Raw genomic sequence first — 27,730 nt, forward strand, 5'->3', positions numbered from 1 at the left:
ATTTTAAGATTTTCAACACTCGGCTGGGATATAAAGTGTAAAGTGCCGCCCCCCTCCCCAATTCATTACATTTCATCTGACAGGTAAACCGTGACAAATAAGGATCCCCTTTGTACTGTACTGTACTTTTGAGTGCAGCCTTACACTTGTCTTATTTGGACTTTTAATTTGTCTTGCTTATTCGTGATTCATATTGTTTTGTGAATGTCAACTCGCTCTTATCGCATCTGATTGCTGATTATTCTGCTGCCACATGCTGTCAATTTGTCACGTTGGCAAGAAGGCCAATGCAATGAGGTTTTAAATTAGTGGTCTAAAGGGACATGCTTCAGCCTTACATGTTCCGCCTGGCGCTAGTTTTTGACTTGTCTCCATTCAAAAGCATAACATTATTGTTGAATGTTAAAAAGTACAGGGTACAAAAACTGCCTTTTGAAAAAGTACAGGGGACATCTCCCTCTTCTCCCACGTGGATGATTTTCAGGATGATATATAGGGGTGAAATTAAGTAATCTGTATACAATAGACTTGTTGTACAGTCGCCCCTCGCCACATCTTGCTTAGAATATTGCAGCAGCAAATTTTTGGGGGGTTTGTAATTTTCAAAGCGTATTCTACAACATTTTGTGTCTAAATTAAGCATTTTCAAGCATAGAAATAGCTGAATGAAATAAATCAGATCACATCGTGGCCACTGATTGGCTCAGCCCCATGCAGCATTACTGTTTTGGATTAAAAGAGTGCATAGGTGACTAAAGGGTGTTATTTAATGTTTAGAGTGCTCTCATAATATTAAAAAAAATGTTTAAAAGGTATTGAACAGTTTTTATGCAATAGCTAATAAAATATTTGATTTATAATGAATGATTCCTACTTCGCGGATATTCATTTATGGTGGTCATGTCCAGAACCAATTAGCAGCAATAGATGAAGACTTGCTGGATTGGATTAGGTGTTATTTTTTTTCAGGATAAAAAGGATACAAAATATAACAGGTCTTTTAATGCTGATTTAAATTGCATTCTCCAAAAAAAACACCCTACTCAACCGCCATTAAACACCAGCACTCTCTGCAGTTGAGTAAATAAATGCCTCTGGCCACTATATGATGCAATAATGTCAGCAACAGATTTAATTGATTGATTGATTGACATGTTTATATCATATAAACCAAAGTCAATGCAAATTGTATGCGATACAACATGTGTGAATGTGACAGTAGTGTCGTCCTAATAATACCATTGCTTGGTATATTTGTTCAAGCCACGCCCGCCGTGTTGATGTTCCAAGAAGTGTGGGCTCGAAGCCTGTGTCGCACCATCGAAAAGCTAGTGGAGGTGGTGCAAGAGTACCCGTCAGAGGTCGAGTACATCTACAGCCCCGCCTGTGTGCCTCTGGTGAGGTGTGCAGGCTGCTGCGGAGACGAGAAGCTGGAGTGCCACCCCACTCTCACCACTAATGTGACAATGCAGGTATATGAACTATAGCTCAATGGCACCTTGCATTTAGCTAATCTGCACCATTTTTTTTTCTTCATCAGCTGTTGAAAATCAGGCCAGCAGAGCTTGGCGAAGAATATGTTGAGATGACCTTTGTGGAGCATCAGACATGTGAATGTAGGTAAGAAAAAAACATTATTGGGTACATCTGCACAATTAAATTAGATCCATTACAAGAGCTGTATCAAACAGTATGACTATTATTGGGGTTGTAGAACTCATTTAGTGACTTTATTTATTATACTTCAGTGTGTCTAAATAATAAGGACGAGTCACAGTATACACAGGACAGTTCTACACCACTGCAAACAACTAGTATGAATCTGACAGTGCAAATTCAGAGCCGATCATTTGAATTTCGGATACAGCTTTTGCACTGCATCTCTTTGAGAAGGTGTGACAATGAAAACATAATATATTATGGCTTGCCCAGATATTGATATGTTCACTTGTATTTTGTTTCTTAGAGTCAAAAACCCAGTTGTCAAGGTTGAAAGGTAATACCAAACATATTGCTAAAAAGCCTAATGATTGTTTTTCATGGATAATTTATGTATAGTTTTTATTTGCACTTAGAAAAAGACAAAGAGGAAAAGGACGGAGGAGAAAGGAGAAACCAAAAAACAAAGACTGTGACAGGTGAAGGCCCAACACAGTACAAATGATTCAAAACACCCAAAATTGACTTCTCATTATTATTAATTATTGTGTCATTCAGGTGCCAGATCCCTCGAAGGTAACTGCAGCAGCCCGACAAAGCCCTTTTGCAGTGTGGCTCACTATTTATTCCCAGCCCAGTGGCAGCGTCAAGTCTCTTTTCGCTCACCTTTCAATACTGAGTGTGCAGCCAGAGACTCCAAACGTCTGGGTTGTTGAGAAGACACGCCCGTCTGGTGATGAGCACAGTGTTTGTGATGACAAGGTTCGACAGAAAATGTGTTTTAATTGCTGATAAGCTTGTTGTTACAAGGCTGACACATTGGACATCTGGGAGTGCAAGTGCAATGTAGGACTAAACAGACTAGTTATCACTGTATCTGGTATGGTAATTGGTACATTTTTTTGGGGTATTTAAAGGTTCTTACTCATGTTTATTATCTATATTTATTGATAGAAACAGCAAAGTAAAAATGGACCAAATGGTTGTTTTTTTATGAACTTGCCTTCACTAATAACTAAAGTGAAATGTCCCCCTCTAGTGTCTGGTGAAAAAAACATTGTTAGTATTGTTGTATGACATGCACCAAAGTACAGTAGTGCAGTGAGATATTACTTTATTTTTAATTAACACAGGGAATATTTAAATAAACTTTGTGCAAGAGTTAATAATCTTCTGCATCATGTGACCTAACAATTAGTTGAGACCTAAAAATGACCAGTGAATTTTATGAACCAAAGCAATGTCCCAACATAATTTTTGTATAAATAAATGAGATTTATGAAATTGTAGTCTTTTTCAATTTTTTCCTGGCACATTTCAACAGTTTTATTGTAAAAGTTGACCATTGATGTCAGGGGTGCTTTTATTGTTCTGGCAGCCACCAGCAAGTAGCAGTAAAGCTTCTTGGATGGCTCTCAATCGCTATGAAAACCAACGAAGAAGAAGAGACCGACAACATGTGACGTCAAACGTGCTGAAGAAGAAAACAGGACAACAGACTTCCACGTTGTGGGAAAAACATTATATTTCTATATTCACGGGAATTCGTTTTCAACACGGAAACGTCTTGGTAAAGTGAACAACCGGTTGTATATAAACAGATACATTTGTTTTCCTGCCACTGGTTGGTTGCCACGCCAACGATGCGAAATGCTAACCTTAGCCTGCATGCGTTTTGAACTAAGCAAACAAAGGCATGCTATACTTTGTCAGATGTTGTCAATATCCTCAGTGTGTTATTCTGATATGTAGTCTATCATTTTGACAAATTACTAGACATTTCGCTTAAATCACACTGTTTGCTAGCTAACGTTAGCTGACGTCGTGACACGCATGGATTTTTGTGATGTAGCCATTATGTATACCTCACATTGCATTCATCTAATTTGTTTTTTTACATATTTATTTCTTAGGTATATTGATTTAATCGTTGACGTCATTAGTAACCTGTAGCAGATTAGGATTATCATCAAATGTGTCTGAACCATTAACCGTATAACTGGATTATTACGTCATCAATGAATTAGAATTAAAACGGCAACATTCTAAAGCCATGAGTTAACACTGTTTACTGTATTTAAGGTACTTGCTGTTGTTATTCGTCATCATTCCAATTCAAATGTGTCTTTTGCTTCACACAGGACACCATCATGAGCAGTTTTAGTCAATCTGTCCATCACAGGACGCCATCTTTCACCAGGGGGACACGACATGGAGTAGTGAAGCAGGAGCTGGAAAGGGATTCAGGCTTCTCAGGTTTTATACTTTGGAAATTGTGTGTTTAAATAAACATTGAAGAGGAACTGTACTTTTTAAAAATCTTGTTCTAAAAGTTTCATTATGTCTTCTTATTCATCCATCCATCAATCTTCTTCCGCTTATCCGAAGTCAGGTCGCAGGGGCAGCAGCCTATGCATGGAAGCCCAGACTTCCCTCTCCCTAGCCACTTCGTCCAGCTCTTCCCGGGGGATCCCGAGGCGTTCCCAAGACATAGTATTCCCAACGTGTCCTGGGTCCACCCAGTGGCCTCCAAAGTGGTAGGACATGCCCTAAACACCTCCCTAGGGAGGCGTCCGGGTGGCATCCTGACCAGATGCCCAGACCACCTCAGCTAGCTCCTCTCCATGTGGAGGAGCAGTGGCTTTACTTTGAGCTCCTCCCAGATGGCAGAGCTTCTCACCCTATCTCTAAGGGAGAGCCCTGCCACCCGGCGGAGGAAACTCATTTTGGCCGCTTGTTCCCGTGATCTTGTCCTTTTGGTCATCTCAATTGATAGTTTCCTTGGGCAACTTCCCTAGTTCGATCGCCTCCTTAATCCATTGTTTGATTTTTTTACTTTCTGTCCCAATGATTTTGGCGCTGTCTCAGTCCATGATGTGGTTATTAATTTTGTGATGATCTGATATAACTGATTTTAAGATTTCCTGTTGGGATTTTTGTTTTAGGTTTCTTGTAAACCTTCCAATTGTCTTTTTTCTCACATTATTTCTTACGTTCTTTCTTCCTTGTCTTGAATGTCCTCCGTTTCTCCGATGTATGATTTTTTTGCATGATTTACACAGGACTTTGTAAATTACGTTGCATTTCTTGTCTTGTTCTATTTTGTGATCCGGATGCACAAGTAACTGTTATGTTTTTGTGTGAGGTTTAACTGTTTATTTTGTGGTTTTTCATGACCCACTGTATCGGTTCTGTTATTCCCCTAATGTATAGTAAGGTTATGTCCTCTTTGTTCTTTATTTCAGGTTTTTCTTTGTTTTTTTACTTTTTGTTCCCCTTTTTAGATGACATATTGGCAGTTTCTGAGTGCATTTTTGATCTATCCTTATCTTCTTTATTGATTTTGGCCCGTTCATAGAGTATCCTCACGACTGATAGTTTGTGTGCTTTGGGATGTTCGGAGGTCCAGAGTAGATATTGGTCGGTGTGTGTCAGTTTTTGGTGAACAGTAATGTTTTGACTGCTGTCATCTTTGCGGTGGATTTTTATGTCCAAAAAAGTTATGGTCCCATTTATTTCCTCATGTGTGAATTTGATGTTTCCAGTCTTGTCAATGCTGTTGAGATGGTCTGGAAGATCCTGTGTGTGTCCCATTTTTTTTTCTCCAGAATGTCATCCATGTATCTTTTCCAAAAGGTAGGTCTGCAGTGTATGGGTGTTGTGTTGTTGGCGGTAGTTTCTAGGTCTTCCATGAAACAACTGCTCATTGTTGCTGATAAGGGGTCTCCCATTGCTTAGCCCTCTTTTTGTATATATATTTTTTAAATCCTGCATATTACTCACAGTCCTTTTAAGTAAGATAAGCACGTACGTTTTTCTTTTTTTATGATTTTAACTCGTAAATAAATGCGAGAAACAGTCTGCTTACAATAAAGCCTATGGTAGCCGCTCTAGTCTGGCTATAAAGCGCTTAAAAACATCAAAACACTTCATCAAGGTTTTATATACACACCGTAAGAATATATGTAATGGAGTAACAGGCGTGTTCATGATAACGTGTAATATTCATGTATTTTTGTCATTTTAAGCATACATCGATCAGCTCATCAATTTAAAAACACATCACATTCAATTTTTTTTCAACAGCATAATTGATTACTCCTCATTGCAGACTTAAATTAAAGCCAACAAACATAGTAAAAAAAAATCACTTATTGCACAATGTCTGCTGTCACTAGAATTCTGACTGTTAGGTGTTCATGAATTCCCATTTAGTTGAAGAATTACTCCGAATCCTTGTGAAGATAATAGGGACTGAAACCAAGCGTCTTTTCATGTCTTTTTTTGCCATTTCCACGTCCAATTTGGATACCAAAGTTGACCAATGTTTCTTATGTCCTCATTCTTCTACTTTCAAGGTTCAGTTCAGTTCTGTTCTTTCCGTTCAGTTTATTTGGAACATACATACTATACAATTACATTGTAATGCATCACATATTTCCGGTTGTTTCATTACAGCACATCCGAAAAGGAGTAGGTAAAAGCATAGTATTTAATCCTACCCCCTTTCATATCACAGCAGTCTTATCCCATTCCTTTGTTCTCTGTAACAGAACAGTGAAGGGGGGAAAAAAAAAATATATATATACATATATATATATATATATACAGTATATCATAAGTAAACAAATATTAAATGCATAAATAATCCTTGTTTTTGTTTTTTTGTTTAAAAGGTTCGAGATATTTATAATTGTTCTTCTTTGTACTTTGTGAATAAACACTTGTAGTTTGAACAGTCTCTTAAACTCAATCATATTGATGCTTTGTTAGATTTCTTTGCTTAATTCATTCCATCATTTATTTTCACATACTGATATGCTAAAAGTCATAAGTGTTGTATGTGCATACAAATGTTTTAAATTAGATTTTTCCTCTAAGGCTACATTTTTCCTATTAATGGTCAAGAATAAACTTTAACGAGCACTGAGGTGAGAAACCAGCTGATTATATTAACATAGCCACCACACAAGCTAGTAAGCTCTCTGTGATCACGGTGCAGCTTTATATCGTCTGTCTGTGTTAGCACTATAATAACGATATCACTAATATTCAAGTCACAAAAGGTAAATGGAGTATTGTTGCATGTTTTTTTAAGAGGTGGAAAGCGGGCATCACATTGACTCCAGTTTTAAGCTGACCGTTATTTATGTATGTTTAAAATGCATTAAAAAAAATATACGTCTGTCTTCTTGTTTCACAATGATTGGGAATGATATGCAACATTCCAGAAAAAAAGTGCAGTTCCCCTTTACAGGGGTCATATTGTGATTTATTTGTTCTACATTTAAAACACTTCCTCGTGGTCTACATAGCATGTAATGGTGATGCTTGGGTAAAAAAAACTGCATAGATTTTGTTGTAATTCCCATCTTCAAGTCACTTTCTGAATGTTCCTTTAGAATGCGCCATTTTGTGGGCCGTGTTAAATTACTTGACAAAGTCCTTCTCCAGGCCAAACCCCCTCCGACTGAGTCTCCTCCCAGTCAGCCATGTTGTAGTTTTTAATGCTACCGTATCGAGTCTATTAACAGATACAAGTTAGAACAATATGTTACAGTGGAAGATTTTAGCATGCACTTACATGTACGGGCAAGTGTGCCCCACAACAAGAGGATAAAGAAACATTTGCTTGTTGACTACATTTTGGACTAAAACTGAATGAAAATGGCAGACTCACTGAAAGCTAAGGCAAAATATGTCACAATTGTCTCAAATTCCAAACGGCTTGTTTGGGGCACGTTTGGAAGACGGCAAGATTGTTTTGTAAATATCTCTGCCTTGCCTCCATGGTTTGATTTCAAATTTTTGGGACCTATTGGGATCCCAAATACACAAAAATAGATACCATCAAGTAAGAGAAGTTGGCTTTGCATAATAGGACCCCTTTTAGTTTTTTAATGCACCAAACACTTAATGCGACCTGCTCTTGGTACAAGCACCATCTACTTTTTTTATTTCTGTTTCTAAAAGTATACAAGGTCAGCGGCAATCAGAAAAAGAGATCTAGGTCATGTTGCGTAATGTGTAGACTGTTTTGTACTAGGTCACTTTGGTCATAAACATTGGGACCTCATTAAGTGGATGGTTATTTTCCTTGCGTTCCACAGATGCTTATCTAAGACTGACACTGTTTCCATAATAGTGTAATGTTCTACTAAAGGTATTGGTAACATTAGACTTGTTTAACAAGAGGATGTGGCTTGTTTCTGTCCCTTCCAGATGCCAGTTCTGGGTATCTGAGTGCAGTTGATGGGACGGATTCTGAAGATACAGCGAGAAAAAGGTCCATGATCGGCCATGACGTGGCTGGAGTGCAGCTGGCTGTGATGGGAGGCTCGTACGCCGGACTGTCTCCGATGCTGATTATGAACAACTTTGTTCTCAATCAGGTAAAAACAGCATGGTTTTACCTGATTTGGCTTTGACTAACTGTGAACTAAAACTTGCATAGTTTATTTCATGGTTATTTAATAATTGCAAACCATATCAGAGAATGCATGAGAAACGGCCAAACCGAAAAATATGTTTGTTGTTATTAAGGCTTTAACGATAAACTGTATTAAAACCTCGGTAAAACTCTTCACAGTTAGTATTAGCGTTGTTAATTTAAATTAATATATAAAAAACTTTATTGATAACTACACTTGGATAAACTCAGGAAAGGAAAAGTTGCTGTACTTCTTGTTTTTTATTTCTATACTTTACTTTACCTAAAGTTGGGATTGTGCACTTTGTTTGCTCAAGAGTAAATTAGGGATGGAACGGTTCACAAAATCTGCGGTTCAAATCCTATCACAGTTTTGTGGTCACAATTTTCGGTTAATTTTGGTGTACATTATCGGATAACACCCCAAAATACCATATATTATACAATCAAATTTAGACTTTGATTATGGCTTCTCACGGTCATAAAAATATAATAATCGGGATAAATGGCAATTTATGACAGTAAAACAGATGAGGAGCGAATGAATGAAAGGAGAGCCTGTTTATTAGAAGTGTGAAATCACACCATGGTTGCTATTTATTTGACATAACGCTGGTAAACCAAATCAATAATCACTAAACTAAAGTCATTTATAAACCCCGTTTCCATTTTAGTTGGGAAATTGTGTTGGATGTAAATATAAACGGAATACTAGGATTGTAACGGTACGTGTATTTGTATTGAATCGTTTCGGTACGGGGGTTTCGTTCGGAGGTGTACCGAACGAGTACACATGGTAGCAGCGACCGGGCTAGGACGAAATGTAAAAGCCAGAGCTGGAAGACCCTCTTGTTTTGTTAAGATCTCCCGTTTGGGGACACTTTGGCTGCGCAATACAACCATGGAGGACAGAGGTTTGCTGACATTGTTCAGCAGTGTCTTGTGACAACACGCGAATGGGAGACACTCCTCCAGGGCTAAGGTGTTCTCGGGGGCAACACCCTTCACTTTACCCGACAGTGGTTCTCCACAGCTCCAGACTCAAGGGTAAATGAAGAGTCCGGCGATTAGTTACAAATTGTGGCTTTATTGAGGTCTTGCACACAGCCAATCCAACAAAACACCTGCCACTCGCGCCAAGCTCCCTCACCTCGCTCACCTACACACTCACTGACGTCACATGCTGCAGTTACCTTCGAAGGATCTGGCACCTGAACGACACAATAAATTAAAGGGCCACACACACATACGCTCCTCTCATAACACATGCTAACCCATTTGAAGCGTCACCACCGCATTAAAGCAGCCTCTCCTCGGCGAGTCAGGCAGAGCTAAAGCAATAACAAATGTTTTTATAGCAGCAGATTTAAGTCCATATTGCATTAAAAACTAGATTTTGACCCACTTATATGGTGGAAGAACAATGAGCCCATATATCCTCTTACTGCCAAGTTAGCCAAGCTAATAAATGTCTCAATCAATCAAAAAAAGCACTTTATATGTAGAAAGGTTTTGTTAAGAAACCATTCTGAGCCTTATCTTATTTAGTTTTTATTTTACACATGTTGGCCACATTAACCCTGGCAATGGACCCTGTTTGTTAGAGATGCGCGGATAGACAATTATATCCGCAACCGCATCACTAAAGTCGTCAGCCACCCGCCATCCAACCGAACCAACATTTAATCAACACCACCACCGCCCGCCACCCGCCCGTTGTTATATATCAGGGGTCAGCAGCCTTTACCACTCATAGATCTAATTTGACGCGTTTCACAGAGTATAGAAGACAATGGGAGCCGCAAACATTCTCGCGACTGTTTGCTGGTGCTTATCCAGATAACGAGAATAAGGGCATGCTATTAAGCCATTACCTTTGACACCTTCAACAACATGTACAAACTGTTTGTCAGTACAGCATCATGTTGTGCTCAGCTTCTGCAGAAACACGTACAAGATTGAAAGGCAATACTGGGTGACACAGAGTACACTGATGGTTGTGATATAAACAGTTTTAACACTCTTACTAATATGTGCCACACTGTGAAGCCACACCAAACAACAATGACAAACACATTTCGGGAGAACATCCTCGCAGTAACACAACATAAATGCAACACAACAGATACCCATGATCCTTTGCATCCATGACTCTTCCTGAATATATTTTACACCCCCAACCCCGCCCACCTTACCAAGGCACAGGGGGTGGGGGGGGTGGGGGGGGGGGTGGTTGGTGCTAGCGGGGTGTATATAATAGTCAGGAAGAGTCATGGATTCAAAGGATTCTGGGTATTTTTTGTGTTGCGTTTATGTTGTGTTACCGTGAGGATGTTCTCCCGAAATGTGTTTGTCATTTTTGTGTGGTATGGCTTCATAGCGTGGCGCATATTAGTAAGAGTGTTAAAATTGTTTATATCACAACCATCAGTGTACTCTGTGTCACCCAGTATGCCTCTCAATTGTGTGCGTGTGTCTGCGGAAGCCACATATAACATGTTGCTGGACTGGCATGCAGTTAATACATGTTGTAGAAGGCGTCAAAGGCATTGCCTTCATAGCACGCCCTAATTCTTGTTAACTGGGTGAACGCCAGCAGATATTCGCGAGTATGTTTGCGGCTCCTGTTGTCTTCTTAACTTTGTGACATGGGTCAAATTGGCCCTCTGAGTGGTAAAGGTTGCCGATCCCTGAACCATGTATATCAAATATTTCCGAATAGTTCAACCGCCACCCGTCCGAATATATTTAAAATCTAATTTTTCGGCATGTCACCCGCCCGACCCGCGGTTTATCCGCGGACTCCGCGGATGACACGCAAACCGCGCATCTCTACCGTGTGTATATATATGTTATGCCATTATTTACAAATTTGGTAAATAAATAACCCAAAAAGTTTTCTTACCGTACCGAAAATGAACCGAACCGTGACCTCTAAACCGAGGTACGCACCGAACCGAAATGTTTGTGTAACGTTACACCCCTACGGAATACAATGATTTGCAAATCCTTTTCAACCCATATTCAATTTAATGCACTACAAAGACAAGATATTTGATGTTCAAACGTATAAACTTAGTTTTGGTTTTTTTTTGCAAATAATAATTAACTTGGAATTTTATGGCTGCAACACGTGCCAAAGTAGTTGGGAAAGGGCATGTTCACCACTGTGTTACATCACCTTTTCTTTTAACAACACTCAATAAACATTTGCGAACTGAGGAAACTAATTGTTGAAGCTTTGAAAGTGGATTTCTTTGCCATTCTTGTTTTATGTAGAGCTTCAGTCGTTCAACAGTCTGGGGTCTCCGCTGTCGTATTTTACGCTTCATAATGCGCCACACATTTTCGATGTGAGACAGGTCTGGACTGCAGGCGGGCCAGGAAAGTAACCACACTTTTTTTTATGAAGCCACGCTGTTGTAACACGTGCTGAATGTGGCTTGGCATTGTCTTGATGAAATAAGCTGGGACATCAATGAAAAAGACGGCGCTTGGATGGCAGCATATGTAGTTCCAAAACCTGTATGTACCTTTCAGCATTAATGGTGCCTTCACAGATGTGTAAGTTACCCATGCCTTGGGCACTAATGCACCCCCATACCATCACAGATGCTGGCTTTTGAACTTTGCGTCGATAACAGTCTGGATGGTTTACTCACCCTTTGGTCCGACTGACACAATGTCGAATATTTCCAAAAACAATTTGAAATGTGGACTCCTCAGACCACAGGACACTTTTCCACTTTGCATCAGTCCATCTTAGATGATCTCGGGCCCAGAGAAGCCGGCGGCGTTTCTGGATGTTGTTGATAAATGGCTTTCGCTTTGCATAGTAGAGCTTTAACTTGCACTTACAGATGTAGCGACAAACTGTATTTAGTGACAGTGGTTTTCTGAAGTGTTCCTGAGCCCATGTGGTGATATCCTTTAGAGATTGTTGATGGTTTTTGATGCAGTGCCGTCTGATGGATCAAAGGTCACAGTCATTCAATATTGATTTCCGGCCATGCCGCTTACGTGGAGTGATTTCTCCAGATTATCTGAACCTTTTGATGATATTATGGACCGTAGATGTTGAAATCCCTAAATTTCTTGCAATTGCACTTTGAGAAACGTTGTTCTTAAACTGTTTGACTATTTGCTCACACAGTTGTGGACAAAGGGGTGTACCTCGCCCCATCCTTTTTTGTGAAAGACTGAGCATTTTTTACGAAGCTGTTGTTATACCCAATCATGGCACCCGCCGTTTCCCAATTAGCCTGCACACCTGTGGGATGTTCCAAATAAGTGTTTGATGAGCATTCCTCAACTTTATCAGTATTTATTGCCACCTTTCCCAACTTCTTTGTCATGTGTTGCTTGCATCAAATTCTAAAGGTAATGATTATTTGCAAAAAAATAATGTTTATAAGTTTAAACATCAAATATGTTGTCTTTGTAGCATATTCAACTCAAAATGGGTTGAAAATTATTTGCAAATCATTGTATTCCGTTTATATTTACATCTAACACAATTTCCCAACTCATATGGAAACGAGGTTTGTAAATTCCGCATTTACGTTACTGCGGCCAGTCACATAATTGGCCAATAAAATTTAATACAATGTAAAACGCACAATATCAGTGAAATTGACGCAAATGTAAGTGAAATGCTGTCATTTTGAGAATGAGGAATATTTGTTTGGGGGGAAAAAATATTTCGTAGTGCTCATTTACCCCCCACACACTGAACCGCCCTGTTTTGAACTAAACAATGTCAAGAAGGCCCCCTGAAACAGCGGTTAAACTACAGAATTAACGCAAAAAAAAAAAAAATTCATACTCCCACAATACATCTCACTTGCTTGTGTTGTTGTGAACGCCGTCACGGATTTAAAATGAACATACAAACTAGCAGTCGCAACTTGAGAGGCTCTCTTTTTTACACTCTTAAATTATCTCTTTCCTCATCAAGCTGAGAACAAAAGCACAGCACACTTCCTCCTTTCACAATTATAACGCAGTGCGCAACATCCGACTGATCTAACAAAATAAGGTTTCAAAAAAGTAGCTTACACAAGCACATACTTAAAGCACTTATTGATACATTTACACAATTATTATGCTTTGACCTAAAATACTGGTCAAAGTTGTACTGCATCAATAAATGTAGGGATTTTAGTATTTAATTAACAAACATTTCATGACATTTTATTTGAAACAAAAGCATGTGTAAAAGGTAAAAACAAAACGGAAAAACTGAAATTAATTGTTTTTAGATTGCTACTGTTCTTTAAATCTAGTGTTTCTACTATTATTGTAGTTTTACTTGTTGTGGTTTCTTAGTTACTTGTTTATACCGATATTTGAAAGTTGAGTTTTGAGCTCCTCCATGAATTGCCACCTGGTGGAGGAGTTTGAGTACCCGAATGAACCAAGGCGCTATGTTGTCGGGGGGCTTTGTTCTTAAAAGAACGAGAATGTGTACATTATTTGTATTTTACATTGTTTTAATACCAGTGTTAATTAAATATTTTCAGATGTTATGATTGTTTTATTCTTTAAAAGGATAAATATTATTTTTTCCAATTGCATTGCCTTGGATGTAGCGATATTAGTACACAGGCATTGCCATAAATGCATTGTTGAGAATAATAATTGGCAAAATCACTTTTATTGGTTTTTCGGTTTTGGTTTCTTCGTTTTCAATTTTAGGTTCTGGCCGAGAATTTTCATTTCAGAGCAATTAATGCCTTAGTTTTGTGCAGCGGCAGATGTCAGTGCGCCCTGAAACACACACCGGACAATTCAAAAGGAACATTGTTTCCTGAGCTCCCTTAAGTGTGTTATTTTTAAAGATACATATTACATGTCATCGTACATTTCGTTGTACATGTTGCGATGATAGTAAACATCTATCTACTGTATGTAATATATCACTATATTGATCAACAGAGGTGCTATAATCGGGTATGTTTGTTTGTTTGTTTATCTTGTTACCAAATAAGCTTTGGCTACTTTTCTAGGCTTCTAATTAGACAAAATGTGCATAAGACCTGGTGAGTGTGTTTTTTGTAGACAGATTTTTTTCAATTATACTTGTGTTTGAATATAACTTGTTTTAACACTGGAAAGGGGGAACTATGCATTGGTGTTTACATGTTTTGTGTAAAAATGACAGCAGAGAGGAGCCTCTGTCTTTTTGAGGCATATGTATTTCTTTCACAGCAGGTAGCAGGCACTGCCAGCACATTTTAAATTGTTGTAAAACCGCTTTTCGACGTATGTGCTGGTAAAAATTCCATCACTAAAAATGTGTGTGCACTTTTTTGCTGGGCAAAGTGCTTCTTTTAAGTCTGAAAACTGCTGTGCTTGTGAAAGGCATTTTGCATTACACTTGAATTTTCAATTTCAAAATGAATTTGGAATAAATGTTGTCATACATGTCACTCATCAGAGCCTTCAATTCAAATTATATTGTTTATTTCGTTCATCATTTTTACTTAAGTTAATTACGACTGTACTAATCAGTTTTCAATTTTTCACTCAGCCTTCGCCAGTGACTCCAGCTGAGAAAGAGTGGGGTTTTCCTTCATCCCTCAATGTCATGTCTCAATCTCCGATGGTTCTGCTTCAACCCATGATGTCAAACAGCAGTACTTCACCAAAAACAGCCTCTGAAAATGTCAACCAATCAAAAAGCTTCACATCCACCCTCAAGTCATATCCCAGAATCGCCCCAAATCCTGTGACTGCGCCTTCAAAGCGGTCCTCAAGAATGAAGAGTGCATTTTCAGCATATGACCAGCGACACAGTAGACGCAAGAAAGGCAACAAGCAGCGTGGCACACCCACCACTCAGTGGGCTGCTCAGGCTCCCAGGAAAGCGAGTGTGGCCAAGTTTGAAAACGTAAACAACCTCTCGGCTTTGTCGGCAGAGAGCTCAGAGCAGCTCAGCGAGAAGTCTCTTTCCTCTGTGCTTGCCTGCGCAAGTCCTTGTAGGACTGAGATAGACCCCAACTTGTCGTCTTCTGACAATGACCAAGACGGCCTGTTGGCAGAAAGCAACAAGTTGACGCGATTTAGCAATACCTACAATATCCTTAGCAATTGCGGCCTACTGGGAATTACCATGCGCACCAAGCAGTTAATCAAGGAGAACAAGCACACGCAGGGTCAGCTGCAACTGCTGCAGGAGCAAACTGCTCTCTTGCTGGAAGCGCTAGGAAGTGGAGATCCTCATCTGTGGACTAAACTCCAGCTTTCTCTGCAGGACTGTGACAAGTAACAATTCACGCAGCATCCATTCGATTAGAGACATGGTTATGTTTTCTCTTTCCGCCATTGCTAACTTACTGTCGGGATACAGCATCTACATATGTTAATGGGTCTCCAACCAGTAGCTCACCAAAGTGTCAAAGAATATTCTGTATTTGTAAAACTGTTTCATTCAGACATTATTCCCCTCTTTGATGACAAATGACCACACAATAGCACAAAGACAATGACGACGGTTTGATTGGAAATGTGCAACCTAATTAAAGTAAAATGTAAATGTTTCCAGTCATATAAATCACAAAATCTTTGGTCAAAGTAGCTTTAGTAATGATAAATAAAAACTGAGTTAGAAAGAAATTAATACTGAAAAGACGCATAAAAATGTTTTATTGCAAAATGTCAGTTGCAGATCTAAACATTGTGTTAATTATCTAGCAAAACAAACATATTCTCTTTGTATGGCTTGAAATACATATTACAAAAACATGTTATGTTGCTGATGTTGATTTTGTAGAAGTAGCTTTCAGGATCAAATAAATTGGAGACCCCTAGTCTGTGGTGAACGGTACAAGCATGGCACAACACGCACAATATCAGATGTCACCCAAGTTTAGTCTACCAAGAATTGTGTGGGATCTCGTACTTAAAAGTAACGCTTGAAAAAAGGGACATTGTTTATATATTTTTATTGAATGAATTTTCTGAAAATCTTATCTCAACGCTAATCACCTTAAATTAATGGAAGGCTTACATTGTAAACTATAGCATTTAAATGGCAAAATATTGTAGCAGCCGTACACTGAACACTTGAAAGACATTAAATGCAGTCACAAAAGAGATAACAAGAATTAATTCAAGCAATACAAAAAAGAACTATGCTTATTTATCAGTTTCCATTTCATAGTTCGGCTTGGACTGAACATGTGGCCAAATGTGATTTTGATTTTTTTTAAATTTTTTAAGAGTTTAGCCATTTTTAACTTCGCTTTCTTTTTGTATCTCGCACTACCACCAGAAGAGTCTGCTCACGCTTCGGAGACATAATGAAGTGCAAAAACTCAGCTCAGCAAAGTTGTGAAACAGGATAGTGTCTTCTTCCACTACGCACTCGATAACTAGTTCTTAATTGAATTTATTGTTTACGGCCCAAAATTCAGTTTTTATTTAGGATAAAAATTCTGTTTTAACTTAATTTATCTGAGAGTGTTAGTAACAACGAAACGTACTGCAAAATGACCACATTTATACAAATACTTAGTAGTTTCCTCTTTAACTTTACCTAAGTGATACCTTTGTCATAATGCAACAAAAACTAGGATAGACTCATGTACATCTTTGATGCTAATGAACGGAATAAATAATTGACCAGGAGGTTCTAATTGAAGCACAGTTGCTTCATTTCCTTATTTTTGTTTTCAGTTTAGTAGTCTTGTTGGACATTTGAATTTTTCTTTCACTTTATTCAGATTAAACCCATGAAGTTCAGAGGGATTTTTGTATGATCTACTACTAATAACGTGTTGTTAGTCTGTAGACAACTGTGAGTTAAGGTGTGATGATAATTTGAATACGAGATATTGTTTGCGTTACGTACGCACATTCCATGCCACCGCCCTCCAACTCAGCTAATGTTACCAACTCCATCTTTAGTAATGTGAGAAATAGTTACATGTGTTATTTCAAGTTCTGTTTAATTTGAATTATCCACCCCAATCCCATAATGGCAGTTGGCACAACTTGTATTATTTATTTGTTTGCTATTATTTACACTTTTCTAACTATTTTTCTGAAGAAAGTGTTTTGTTTTCAAATTCCAAAAAAATTAATTCAGTTTTGTGGCCTTGTATTTATTTTGGATGTGTTACTTTTTTCTATTTTGCTAATTACTGAGATGACGATGGCACTATAATAGCTGAGAAGTATTAGTTACATATCAGCCTCTTGCACTTTTGTGACCCAATATTGCTCTGCTCCTTAGTTTTTTTAATGTGAACATGAATGTTAAATGTGCCTTTTGATTATATGTGTTAATGCTTGAGCGGCCTTGATCGCTGTACTTTATAAATTTTTGCGAAAAGCTCTCCAAAAAATTAACATGTCATGACAGGAAGCCACACATGGAAAAATGTAATGGCAATGTTAAATTCTTTATTTGGGCAATACTACTTTCTTGCAATACTTAGAGTTGTTGTTCTAGTAAGACGGAGAAATAAACTAATCTGTCTGAGTTTTGTTGTAAAAGGTCCTCTTGACTAACGGTCATTAAACTATTTGAAAAGTCATGTCTTCTGTAATTTTTTCTTCTTGCGCAAAGATTCTAGCTTAAGTGACACAGAAAAGTGCTTTAAATTGAAGACTCTAAAATCACTTATTGCACTGTGAGTGTGTATGTGTGTACAAGGAAAAGACGAACTTGCTCTAAGAATTAAAAGTGGTTAAATGTAGAAAAACAATGTTGGGTATGTTGAAACAGTAGGAAGTCCTTACTATTACCACAAGGTCCCCTCATTAACTATAAGCATCTGTGGAGTTCTAGTGTACAAAATGTTTAAGACATGATTTTATGGCACATTGTGATTAATACCCTGAATAATTACAGTACGTAACCCATGCTGCCCATCAGCAACTAGGCTGAGTCACATTGTCTGCATTGTTAATTCATGAGGATCACTACACATATTCTTTTCTGCAAAGCCTATTTTGAGGTTCCACCGTATTCAGTATTTACCATATTGACCCCAATATTAGATGTTCCCCTTTTTTTAAGACCTGTTCTTGGAAAAATGTTTTCTGAGATAATCACAGACAAAATAATACTTTTCTTAAAGTCATGTTTCAGTATCAGGGAAATTATTACAATAAAAAACATATTTTTTGTAGATAAGCATTATCTAAACCCAAACCCTGTGGACAGCTATGTTTTGAGTTTAGGGTTAGTGTTAACCCACTTAAAAGGTTTGTGTCAAAAGTTCTGAGTATATATTTTGTGATTTGAGGAATTTTGTCTGTATTAACTTTTTTGGCTGAATATCAATCGATTTCTTGTAATAGAATATGAATGTAGTTTTTAATAGATTGTGGATGTTATACCTATTATTTTTCCAAAAAAATGTTGAAGTCAGAAGGCGCAGCCGTTTTGCAATACATTTAAGAGTATTGGAATATGTTCAAATATGTAAAAACATGTATTTTATAGTGTTTTCAAAATAGTAGTTGGTTAATATTTTCTTAGATGTCCATAGTAAATGTTTACTGAATGGACATTTCACTGTGACTTTCAAAATATATGCTTTAAAAAAATGTGTTGAATTTTGATTTCCTCCCTAAAGAGAAATAAAAACCTTTTTTTGGTGGACATTTTATTGATTATGTTGTATTTCTTATGTCATAGATACAAATTTCAAACATAAATAATGTAGCCCTGTTACACAAGACTCAAATGTCCTCTACAGGGGAGGCTGGTTCTCAGGATGCAAGACTAGTATCTATACCCATGTATCAAAAACATTAAATGATATTCACACAAAGAACCAGTATTTTCTAACAATATTGAGGTGATAAAAGATCAATCCATCTGCGGCAGCATAGGACTGGTTTTACTTTTGCATCTTATTGCCAGTAATGGTGAGTTCAAGGATTCTCAATTAACGTTAGAGACACGAGGTTGATTGGCAACACTAAATTGGCCCTAGTGTGTGAATGTGAGTGTGAATGTTGTCTATCTATGTTGGCCCTGCGATGAGATGGCGACTTGTCCAGGGTGTACCCCGCCTTCTGCCCGATTGTAGCTGAGATAGGCGCCAGCGCCCCCCGCGACCCCAAAAGGTAATAAGCGGTAGTAAATGGATGGATGGACACTGGGTTTTAAAGACAAGGGGAGGCTTAACCTCTGGGAGATGCAATAATAATAAAATAAAATAAATAATAATGATGTAATAATATTATGATTTACAGTATCCACTGATAATAGTCATAGGTGTAATGCGTAATCTTTACACTCTGAAGTAAAAGAAAACTTATTTTTAATCATAATGAAGGGTTAGATAGTATAGTATATTTATTCATATTCTGGCCACTTTACACTGAATTTGTAGGCATTATTTTAGGAAAAAAAAAGTAACATAAAAAATAATTTATTCACGAGTGTTCATCTAGAAATGTCAATCCAGTCTTAAAAATATCAAAAACTGATTTTTAATTTATTTTTTTTACATGTCTTAAAAATGCTGGATCCAACCAAACCCAATTCGAAATTTAGAGCATGCAAACACACCAAATGTGTGTGTATGGGGCAACGACGTTGTTGTCTAGGGTGGGGTGGGACCCAGAATTTGCTGTTAAACCCCACGTGTCACATCAGGCCTGCAAGTCACTGGTGTGTGTGAGTGACAGCAGAAAAACCTCTGTAACCTGAGACTTTTTCCTACCGTCTTATATTCGGATCAATACGGTAAATGAAAAAATTGTTTTTTCATAAATGAATGATGAGATGCTCAGTCTTCTTTGAGTGCCTCTCCAGAGCACATCTCCACCGTGTGCACAGGCAGGATGAGGCCCAGCGCCCAGTTGGTGCCAAAAACATCCTTGAGGTTGCTCCTCCAGGGGTTGCGGTTTTCCACCAGCTGCCCCCTCTGCATCTGACACCAGGTCTGCCCCCGGGCCACCAGCAGCACCTGCTGGCAGCAGAAACCTGCACAGACCAGCCCGATGCCAAGCCACACGTACAGCATCAGGACCAGGAAGAACTGAAGGCCGGAGATGGTCCCTGAGTTGAAGGTATGAATTCCTCAGTAAGTTCTGTACCACCAGTGCATTGTTTCAGAACTCAACTCACCCATGAAGAAGTAGCCGGTGGAGAGGGGGAGAAGGCTCAGGAAGGTCAGCGGGTTGTCAAAAGAGATGGAGTACTCCACTGTGAGGAAGGCCACGCCAAGAACCAGCGAGTACAAACAAGTGCAGGAGGTGTAGATGCAAAACATGATGAAGTAGCGCATGTTTTTGTTGCCGATACAATTCCCGGTGAAAAAGCAGTGGTGGTCCCGCTTGAATATCACCTTCTTGCACAGTTTGCAGAAGTGGCGACCGTTCAGTAGATAGTGAGCGTCCACTTTGTCTGAGCAGTGCGGCGAACACACCGGGACCGCCGTCTCGTTGCCGCTCGCCGCCGTGTATAAGATGGTCATCATGTAATTCCCCAGGGCGTTAAACATGAGGAAAAGGAAGACCACGGAGTGAACAGCTGTGGACCCCCATGCATGTGACGTGTCGGGGAAGATTGTTGGGACAAAGAAGCCAAAGTGCAGGATGAAGGTGACCACCGTTGCCGTGAAGAAGTACGCGGGGGCCACGGCGTTGAGAAGCCTGAGTTTCAGCATCCGGGTGAGCATATCTGGAACATGAGGCACAAACGTCAGCAGAAAGATTGTCATCTTAAAACCTCAACACATGATGGCGAAAAGTGTTACACATTGGATTTGGAACGCTTGGCGGGGAAAACACATCTTTTACACATTTTGACTTTAGTACACACAGATAGAGTGATGCAAAAAATGTCACAAAACAAGGCAATATTGGTGAGGGTCTAGACCAGGGGTGTCCAAACTTTTTGGGCAAGAAAATAACTTTGGCTGGGGGCCGAAGGCGGACTTCATGTAAAGTATCAATATAGCCAATACATATATACTGCATGTGTACATACTATAATTATATAATGGATATACGGCATGGCACAGTGGAAGAGTGGCCGTGCGCAACCCGAGGGTCCTTGGTTCAATCCCCACCAAGTACCAACCTCGTCACGTCCGTTGTGTCCTTGAGCAAGACACTTCACCCTTTCTCCTGATGGGTGCTGGTTAGCGCCTTGCATGGCAGCTCCCTCCATCAGTGTGTGAATGTGTGTGTGAATGGGTAAATGTGGAAGTAGTGTCAAAACGCTTTGAGTAACTTGAAGGTAGAAAAGCGCTATACAAGTACAACCCATTTATCATGTATTTATTTATATAATTATGAATTAATATACATGGATATTAATGAAGACTTCCTTAAAGTTTTGTAATCAATCAGAAATACCAAGCAGCTAAAATAGGCCAAACATGGTTAAGTGTGGCGAGAGTGTTTTGCATTTTCCCATCATGCATAATAGTTTTAAATGATAGTAGTTTTGAATTTTCTATGGTGCTTGGACTTTTTTTTTTTTAAATATCCAGAAAGTTCGGTGATCAGGTTGTATTACGGGTGACCATATGTGTTGACTTTTTGTGTTGGTTGCATTTTTTTTATTTGCGCCATGAGTAGGGAAGGTTGTTTGGATTGGGTCATATAAGTATATGCTTCACTGTTTTTCTTCAAAATCAAATGCAAGGTCATTAACCTGATTTACACGTGCCCACAGTAAATTCACAATAGTCAGATATTCAGTCTTGTTTAGGAAAAACCCCAAGGGCTACATACTTTATTAAACTTGTGACGTCTTGCGGACCAAACTAAGGACGCCGGCGGGCCACACTTGGACACCTATGGTTTAGATCAGGGGTGCCAAACGTACGGCCCGCAGGCCAGTTCAGGCCCGCGAATAGGTTTTATCCGGCCCGTGGAATGAGTTTGCTGAGTACAGTTTGTATAAATATGAGCCCAATTTTTTGAATGAAAGAAACTGCTGTTCTAAATGTGTCCGCTAGATGTTGCAATAGCAATTATTTGTATCTTTGTAGATTATGCTACATTTGTAAAAAAAAAAAAAAAAATAAACCACACGTTGATGCACCAGTCGAGGAAAATGAGAAAACTACATAAATAACATCCTGTAATTTGATTTTGGTATTATTTTTTTTATCTTGATAGATTGAAAATTAACACCAATTTATCACATAATTTATTAAGAAAGTATAAATAATGTAAGTACATGTAAGTGTTAAAAAAAAGCCAACAACATTATGATATTTACATTTTCAGAATGTGCTTGTTCTATTTTTAACGAAAAAAACAATCTGCCGTTGTCTTTATTTTTAAGTTATCGTGCCGTGATTTTACCAGTCTGGCCCACTTGGGAGTAGATTTTTCTCCTTGTCGCCCCGATCTAAAATGAGTTTGACACCTGTGGTCTAGACAAAGATGCATAAAGAAATGTATTTGTGCTCTTTCAGTTTCTCTGCCAGGGGTGTCCAAAGTGCAGCACATTGTAAAGGAAATGTTGTTCTGTTAAAGTTGTAAAAATGTGAAATGCTTGTCATCCAGTTATTGTCATTTGGCGTGGTGCAGATGGTTGAGCGGCCGTCCAGCAACTTGAGGGTTCCAAGTTGTATTCCTGCTTCAGCCATCCTAGTCACAGACGTTGTGTCCTTGGGCAAGACACTTCACCCACCTTGCTCGCGGTGCCACTCACACTGGGGTATGAGTGTGAATGAATAGTGGTGGTCAAAGGGCGGTATGAGCAATTGTATGTAGCTTCCCACCATCACCAAGTGAATGTGGAGTCAATAAATGATGGGTTCTCGGTTCTCTATGAAGTGCTTTAAGTGTCTAAAAAAGCACTATACAAATCAAAGTCATTATTATTATTAAAATAATGTTCTGTGTGTATATGTCCTCTTTAAATAGTAGCGGCTGCAAATTAGAAAAGTGTAATTTTTTTAACCAAATGAACAAGCAATACGGTGCCAACATACTTCATGGTGTGCTTATCTTGTTTAAGGTTACACCGCCGGTATCTATAAAACGTTTTACTTTATAACTTTGACTTCGTCCAAGATGTTGCCACGTAATGTACTATTCCATCCTAAAACAAGTCCTTTTGGTATGCTAAATGGCCCAGATTTGCAACCTCATCCAAGATGGCGTTGGTATGACAAATTCACATTATTATGTGTGTATTTGGGTGCACATTCTTACATATTGATTGTATTGTGTGTCTTATTTTTTGTTTCACCCTTTAGAACAGGGGCCCCCAAACTTTTTGACCCGGGGCCCGCATTGAGATCGAAGGTGCAACCCTCAAGTTGCTGGCGCGGCCACTCTACCAATCGAGCTATACCGCCCCAAAAAGCCGCAGCAGCACAATTTCAGGAACACTAAGGTACCATCAGCGTAACATCATGCAGTAGCTAAAGTCAGGCCTCCCAAGTAAAAGCATGCCAGTTAAATACCACACAATAGACATTCGGTCATCAAAGCTCACTTTTTTAAGCATTTACACGCAGCACCAACATTTTGGAACAAGCAGCCGCCCCCGCAACCCCAAGAAGAACAAGCGGTAGAAAAAGGTTGGATGGATGAGTTGATAGAATAAAGGTACAACTATGATAAATCTATCCATGGCAGCGTAAGAGAACGCTAGTTTGCATATCATTGCACATAACTGTGGTGAGTTTAAAGACCCTTGATTAAAGTGAAAAACAGAGGCATCACTGGGTTGAAAGACAGAGGCAGATTTAAACCTCTGGTAATAATAATAATAATATAATTAAAAGATAGAAACAACACAAATTATGCATTGTTATGATTTGTAATAAATATAAATTGTCCAGGGTGTACGCCACCTTCCGCCTGAATGCAGCTGAGATAGGCTGCAGCGACCCCCCGTGACCCCGAACGGGACAAGCGGTAGAATATGGATGGATGGATAAATTATTCAGGGAGCTTATCTATATGTTTAATCCAGTCTTTAAAAAGTCTAAAACCTAATCAAGTTTTTACATGTAGTGTAAAAGCAAATTGCAAATCCATGCAAGAATGAACATACTATTGATAGTAATGGGTGGCAGCGATGTTGAATTTAGGGTAGCATGGGGGGCCTTTTAGGAGCCTTGTGTTCCGAGACCCAGAATTTGGTGCTACGCTCCTGAGTCTCAGTATAGTTTGGTTGGAGGTGGGATTTGGTGTAAATAAACAAGGACTACAGGGCGCCATTGAAGCTAGAACAGCTACTGTTCGGGTCAACATGTGAAATGTTATATTTAGTACAGTGGTTGCTGTTGGCAGCGATGCTACCATCGGGCAGGCGCTACAGGTGCATCAGAACTAGAACAAACTTGGCTTAAAGACAGCTTCTTTCCCAGAGCTGTCACCATCTTGAACTCTAACTTATAATAAATAATTCACCCCTATTCAATATCCTACCCTAATACCCTACTGTGCAATATTACCCTTCGAGTGCAATACGTACGACACGGATTGTTATTTATTACTCCCGTAATCTTGTCTTGCTCTGTATATTGTACAGTATTTTGTATTTCGTTTTGTATATTGTACGGATTTGCTTATAATTTTTTATTGGATAGTAGTCTGTTTATTTCAATTCTTGGTTTTATCTTTATTACCTCTTGTGTAATTTATTTTTATCCCATATTTGTTCCCTGTACCGCCCCTTAAATTGGAGTCCTTAATCTCGTTAAATGCAAATATAATGATAATAAAGTCCATTCTATTCTGTTCTATACTATTCTATTAAAAGTACATCATACTCAGTGAAGGGCTTCGCCACATGTAACTACATTTCCCAGTAGCTTAGCAGTAGCAGAGCTACTTTTTGAACTAGTAGATTTTCCTGTAGTTTAGCTACTTTTAGACCCATGTAGCGAGGTAGCTTACATCAAAGCTACAAGCTACAAAGAGAAAAAATGGACTACGATTCCAGGCCAAAAAAATATAGACAAAATACATTGACCTGGATGAAAGAGAACATCCATATGTACGGAGAAAATCCATGATGGTTGGTTGGTGTTCGTATGATGAGTCACCATAGGGCGAAACAATTTGGACTGGGCAATCAAAGGCAGAATAAGGAAGCAAAATCAAAACAGTCAAGAGGGAGTCGGAGACAGAGGGACACTTCAAGCTGACAACTCCAAAAAAAAACAAAAAAACTTGAAAATAACAGAAGGATTCTCTCGTAGATTAGATTTTTCCTTTAGTGATGAAGATGATGTGCAGGAAACCCACAATGTGTGTCCCTGGCCATATTTAGACAAATGTTTTTGTTTAGACAAAACCTTAGTTTTCAGTTGTTTACTCTGTAAACCAAACTAATAACAGCTCTCTTCATTTAAGATGTGGAACACACATTTAGGAACACACATTGAGGTGAGCTGACTTCATGAAAACTTCATGGGGGGTTTTGTGAATATATTGATACATGCTGGGTTTTTTTGTTTGTTTGTTTATTTTTACAGTAGGCAGAGAAAAATGAATAGCATTATAGGGGTGGGCCAAAGAACAGGCAAACTAAATAAATACATTCAGTGGGGTCTGTGGACCCCTAGAGGTAGTTGTAGGGTATCCCATGCTGAATGACAGATAGTTAATAGTATTGGACCTTTATTGCGTCCATTTGTACACTCTCAGTTACATTATCATTGATATTATACATGGGGGGCCCATGGATATGAATGCGGTCAAATGGGGGTCTATAGCTTAATGCATGTCATCCAAGGGGCCTCACACACACACACACACACACACATAGATGCATACAGATACACACACATATATAAAAATAAATATATGTGTGTATACATACATATACACACACACACACACACACACAAACACACATATATGTGTGTATATATATATATATATATATATATATATATATATATATATACACACACACACATATATATATATGTGTATATATATACATATATATGTGTATATATATATATATATATATATATATATATATATACACATATATATGTATATATATACATATATACATACACACACACCTATATATATATATACACATATACATATATACACACACACACATATATATATATCCATCCATCCATCCATCCATCCATTTTCTACCGCTTATTCCCTTTCAGGGTCGCGTGGGGCGCTGGCGCCTATCTCAGCTACAATCGGGCGGAAGGCAGGGTACACCCTGGACAAGTCGCCACCTCATCGCAGGGCCAACACAGATAGACAGACAACATTCACACACTAGGGCCAATTTAGTGTTGCCAATCAACCTATTCCCAGGTGCATGTCTTTGGAAGTGGGAGGAAGCCGGAGTACCCGGAGGGAACCCACGCATTCACGGGGAGAACATGCAAACTCCACACAGAAAGATCCATATATATATATATATATATATATATATATATAAAATTGCAATGTCCATTGTATTGTAGCTAGTTACAATCCTCTGGGGATAGCTTCCCCTAGCTTAACTTTACATTTAATCGAGAGTAACTTGTAGCTTAGCTTGTTACATTTTTCAAGTAGCTTGCCCATCACTAATCATACTACTGATATTCTAAGGACCTATTTAGAGCCATGAAAGAAAATCAGAAACACTTCTAGTGACACTGATAATAATAAATAATTTAGTTTAATATGAATATGTTACACTTCCTACAGTGTGGTGCATGTGATCTGTTAAACAGAATTATAATCAATAACTCCATCTTGCATGCATGATAATAAGTGAGAAATATGCAATATGAATGTTCGGAAGGGAATCTTCTGTAGGAAAAAGTCCCCTCCCAACAAATTGGGTTCCAGAACCCTCAGGGACACTGAGTGGACCTAAAATATCTCGCCCTCTGCTCGGTGCTCTGCAACCCCCCCCCCCCCCCCCACCACCCCCACCCCCAACTGATTGTCACGTTGCGTGGAAGATGATCACATCTATAGTCTTAACACAGGGACGTGCGTGACGTAGAAAAGACGGGGATGACCCACGATGTGCCTTCCCTAACCAAGCCTGCCTCCTACAGCACTCCACACACTCGTTGACCTAAACTCTCCACCAGCACTCATCTCTACATGAATTATCGCACCTTTCCGTGGCGACATAAATGTAATTCCTGCGTGGGGGGAAAGGCAACAGAAAGACAAAGATGCGTACCTGCAGCCGGGGGAGGAGCTGTCCTTTTCAGCACCGCCGAGCTGATAAAGTGCAACCGCGGCGCGCACACTTCACGACACACACTCTGGCTGCATCGCCCCCTGCTGGCCAAGATGTCTTCGTTGTGTCATTCATCGAACAGAAAAACAAATATATTAGCATCCCTTTTTCAATATGGTGAATCACAAGCATGGCAATCAACTGGCATGTTTTATTTATTTGTGTATATAAGTATTTCCGTTTAATTACCTTTTTATTAAATGCTTTAAAACCATCTCTTGAAAACAAATGGAACGTGCAATGCAGTCTGGTTCACAGCAGAGGACACTGCAGCTTCTCATGAGTTTTATCACCCATAGTAAAACAATATGGTGGTGCCGATTTTTTTCCTACACATGTTAACAAAACAAGCAACTTTTGTTTTGTTTTTTTACCTCTTTCAGTCGTCTCTCGATATGATGAAATCCAGTTCTGTACCACTGCATACTAATAACCCTTAACTTTTGCGACAATCATAACATTAA

At 38.8% G+C, this 27,730-nt stretch overlaps 3 protein-coding genes across 3 annotated transcripts in view; 2 read left to right on the top strand and 1 right to left on the bottom strand.

Annotated features, from left to right (window-relative positions):
- The window catches only part of pgfb (placental growth factor b), a 53,148-nt gene extending 50,205 nt beyond the window's left edge, over window positions 1-2,943 (top strand). The window contains exons 3-7 of the mRNA XM_061893719.1: window positions 1,264-1,472; window positions 1,541-1,620; window positions 1,967-1,996; window positions 2,076-2,138; window positions 2,218-2,943. Coding sequence (XP_061749703.1) covers window positions 1,264-1,472; window positions 1,541-1,620; window positions 1,967-1,996; window positions 2,076-2,138; window positions 2,218-2,239 — 404 coding nt within the window. The 3' untranslated portion in view covers window positions 2,240-2,943. The remainder of the gene's footprint in view (window positions 1-1,263; window positions 1,473-1,540; window positions 1,621-1,966; window positions 1,997-2,075; window positions 2,139-2,217) is intronic.
- A 121-nt stretch (window positions 2,944-3,064) lies between these two features.
- On the top strand, window positions 3,065-17,631 carry LOC133549663 (CLOCK-interacting pacemaker-like). The gene is made up of 4 exons (XM_061895314.1): window positions 3,065-3,229; window positions 3,801-3,915; window positions 7,882-8,051; window positions 14,622-17,631. Exons 1-4 carry the CDS (start codon window positions 3,068-3,070, stop codon window positions 15,357-15,359), a joined length of 1,185 nt encoding a protein of 394 aa, XP_061751298.1. The 5' UTR covers window positions 3,065-3,067; the 3' UTR covers window positions 15,360-17,631.
- zdhhc22 (zinc finger DHHC-type palmitoyltransferase 22) lies at window positions 15,720-27,255 on the bottom strand. Its single transcript, XM_061895315.1, has 3 exons — window positions 27,207-27,255; window positions 20,184-20,738; window positions 15,720-20,114 (listed from the first exon to the last, which is right to left on the bottom strand). Exons 2-3 carry the CDS (start codon window positions 20,734-20,736, stop codon window positions 19,843-19,845), a joined length of 825 nt encoding a protein of 274 aa, XP_061751299.1. The 5' UTR covers window positions 20,737-20,738; window positions 27,207-27,255; the 3' UTR covers window positions 15,720-19,842.
- Between the last annotated feature and the right edge of the window lie 475 nt (window positions 27,256-27,730).

This window comes from Nerophis ophidion, linkage group LG03 (assembly GCF_033978795.1).
Source record: "Nerophis ophidion isolate RoL-2023_Sa linkage group LG03, RoL_Noph_v1.0, whole genome shotgun sequence".
In the NCBI taxonomy this organism is placed as follows: domain Eukaryota; kingdom Metazoa; phylum Chordata; class Actinopteri; order Syngnathiformes; family Syngnathidae; genus Nerophis; species Nerophis ophidion.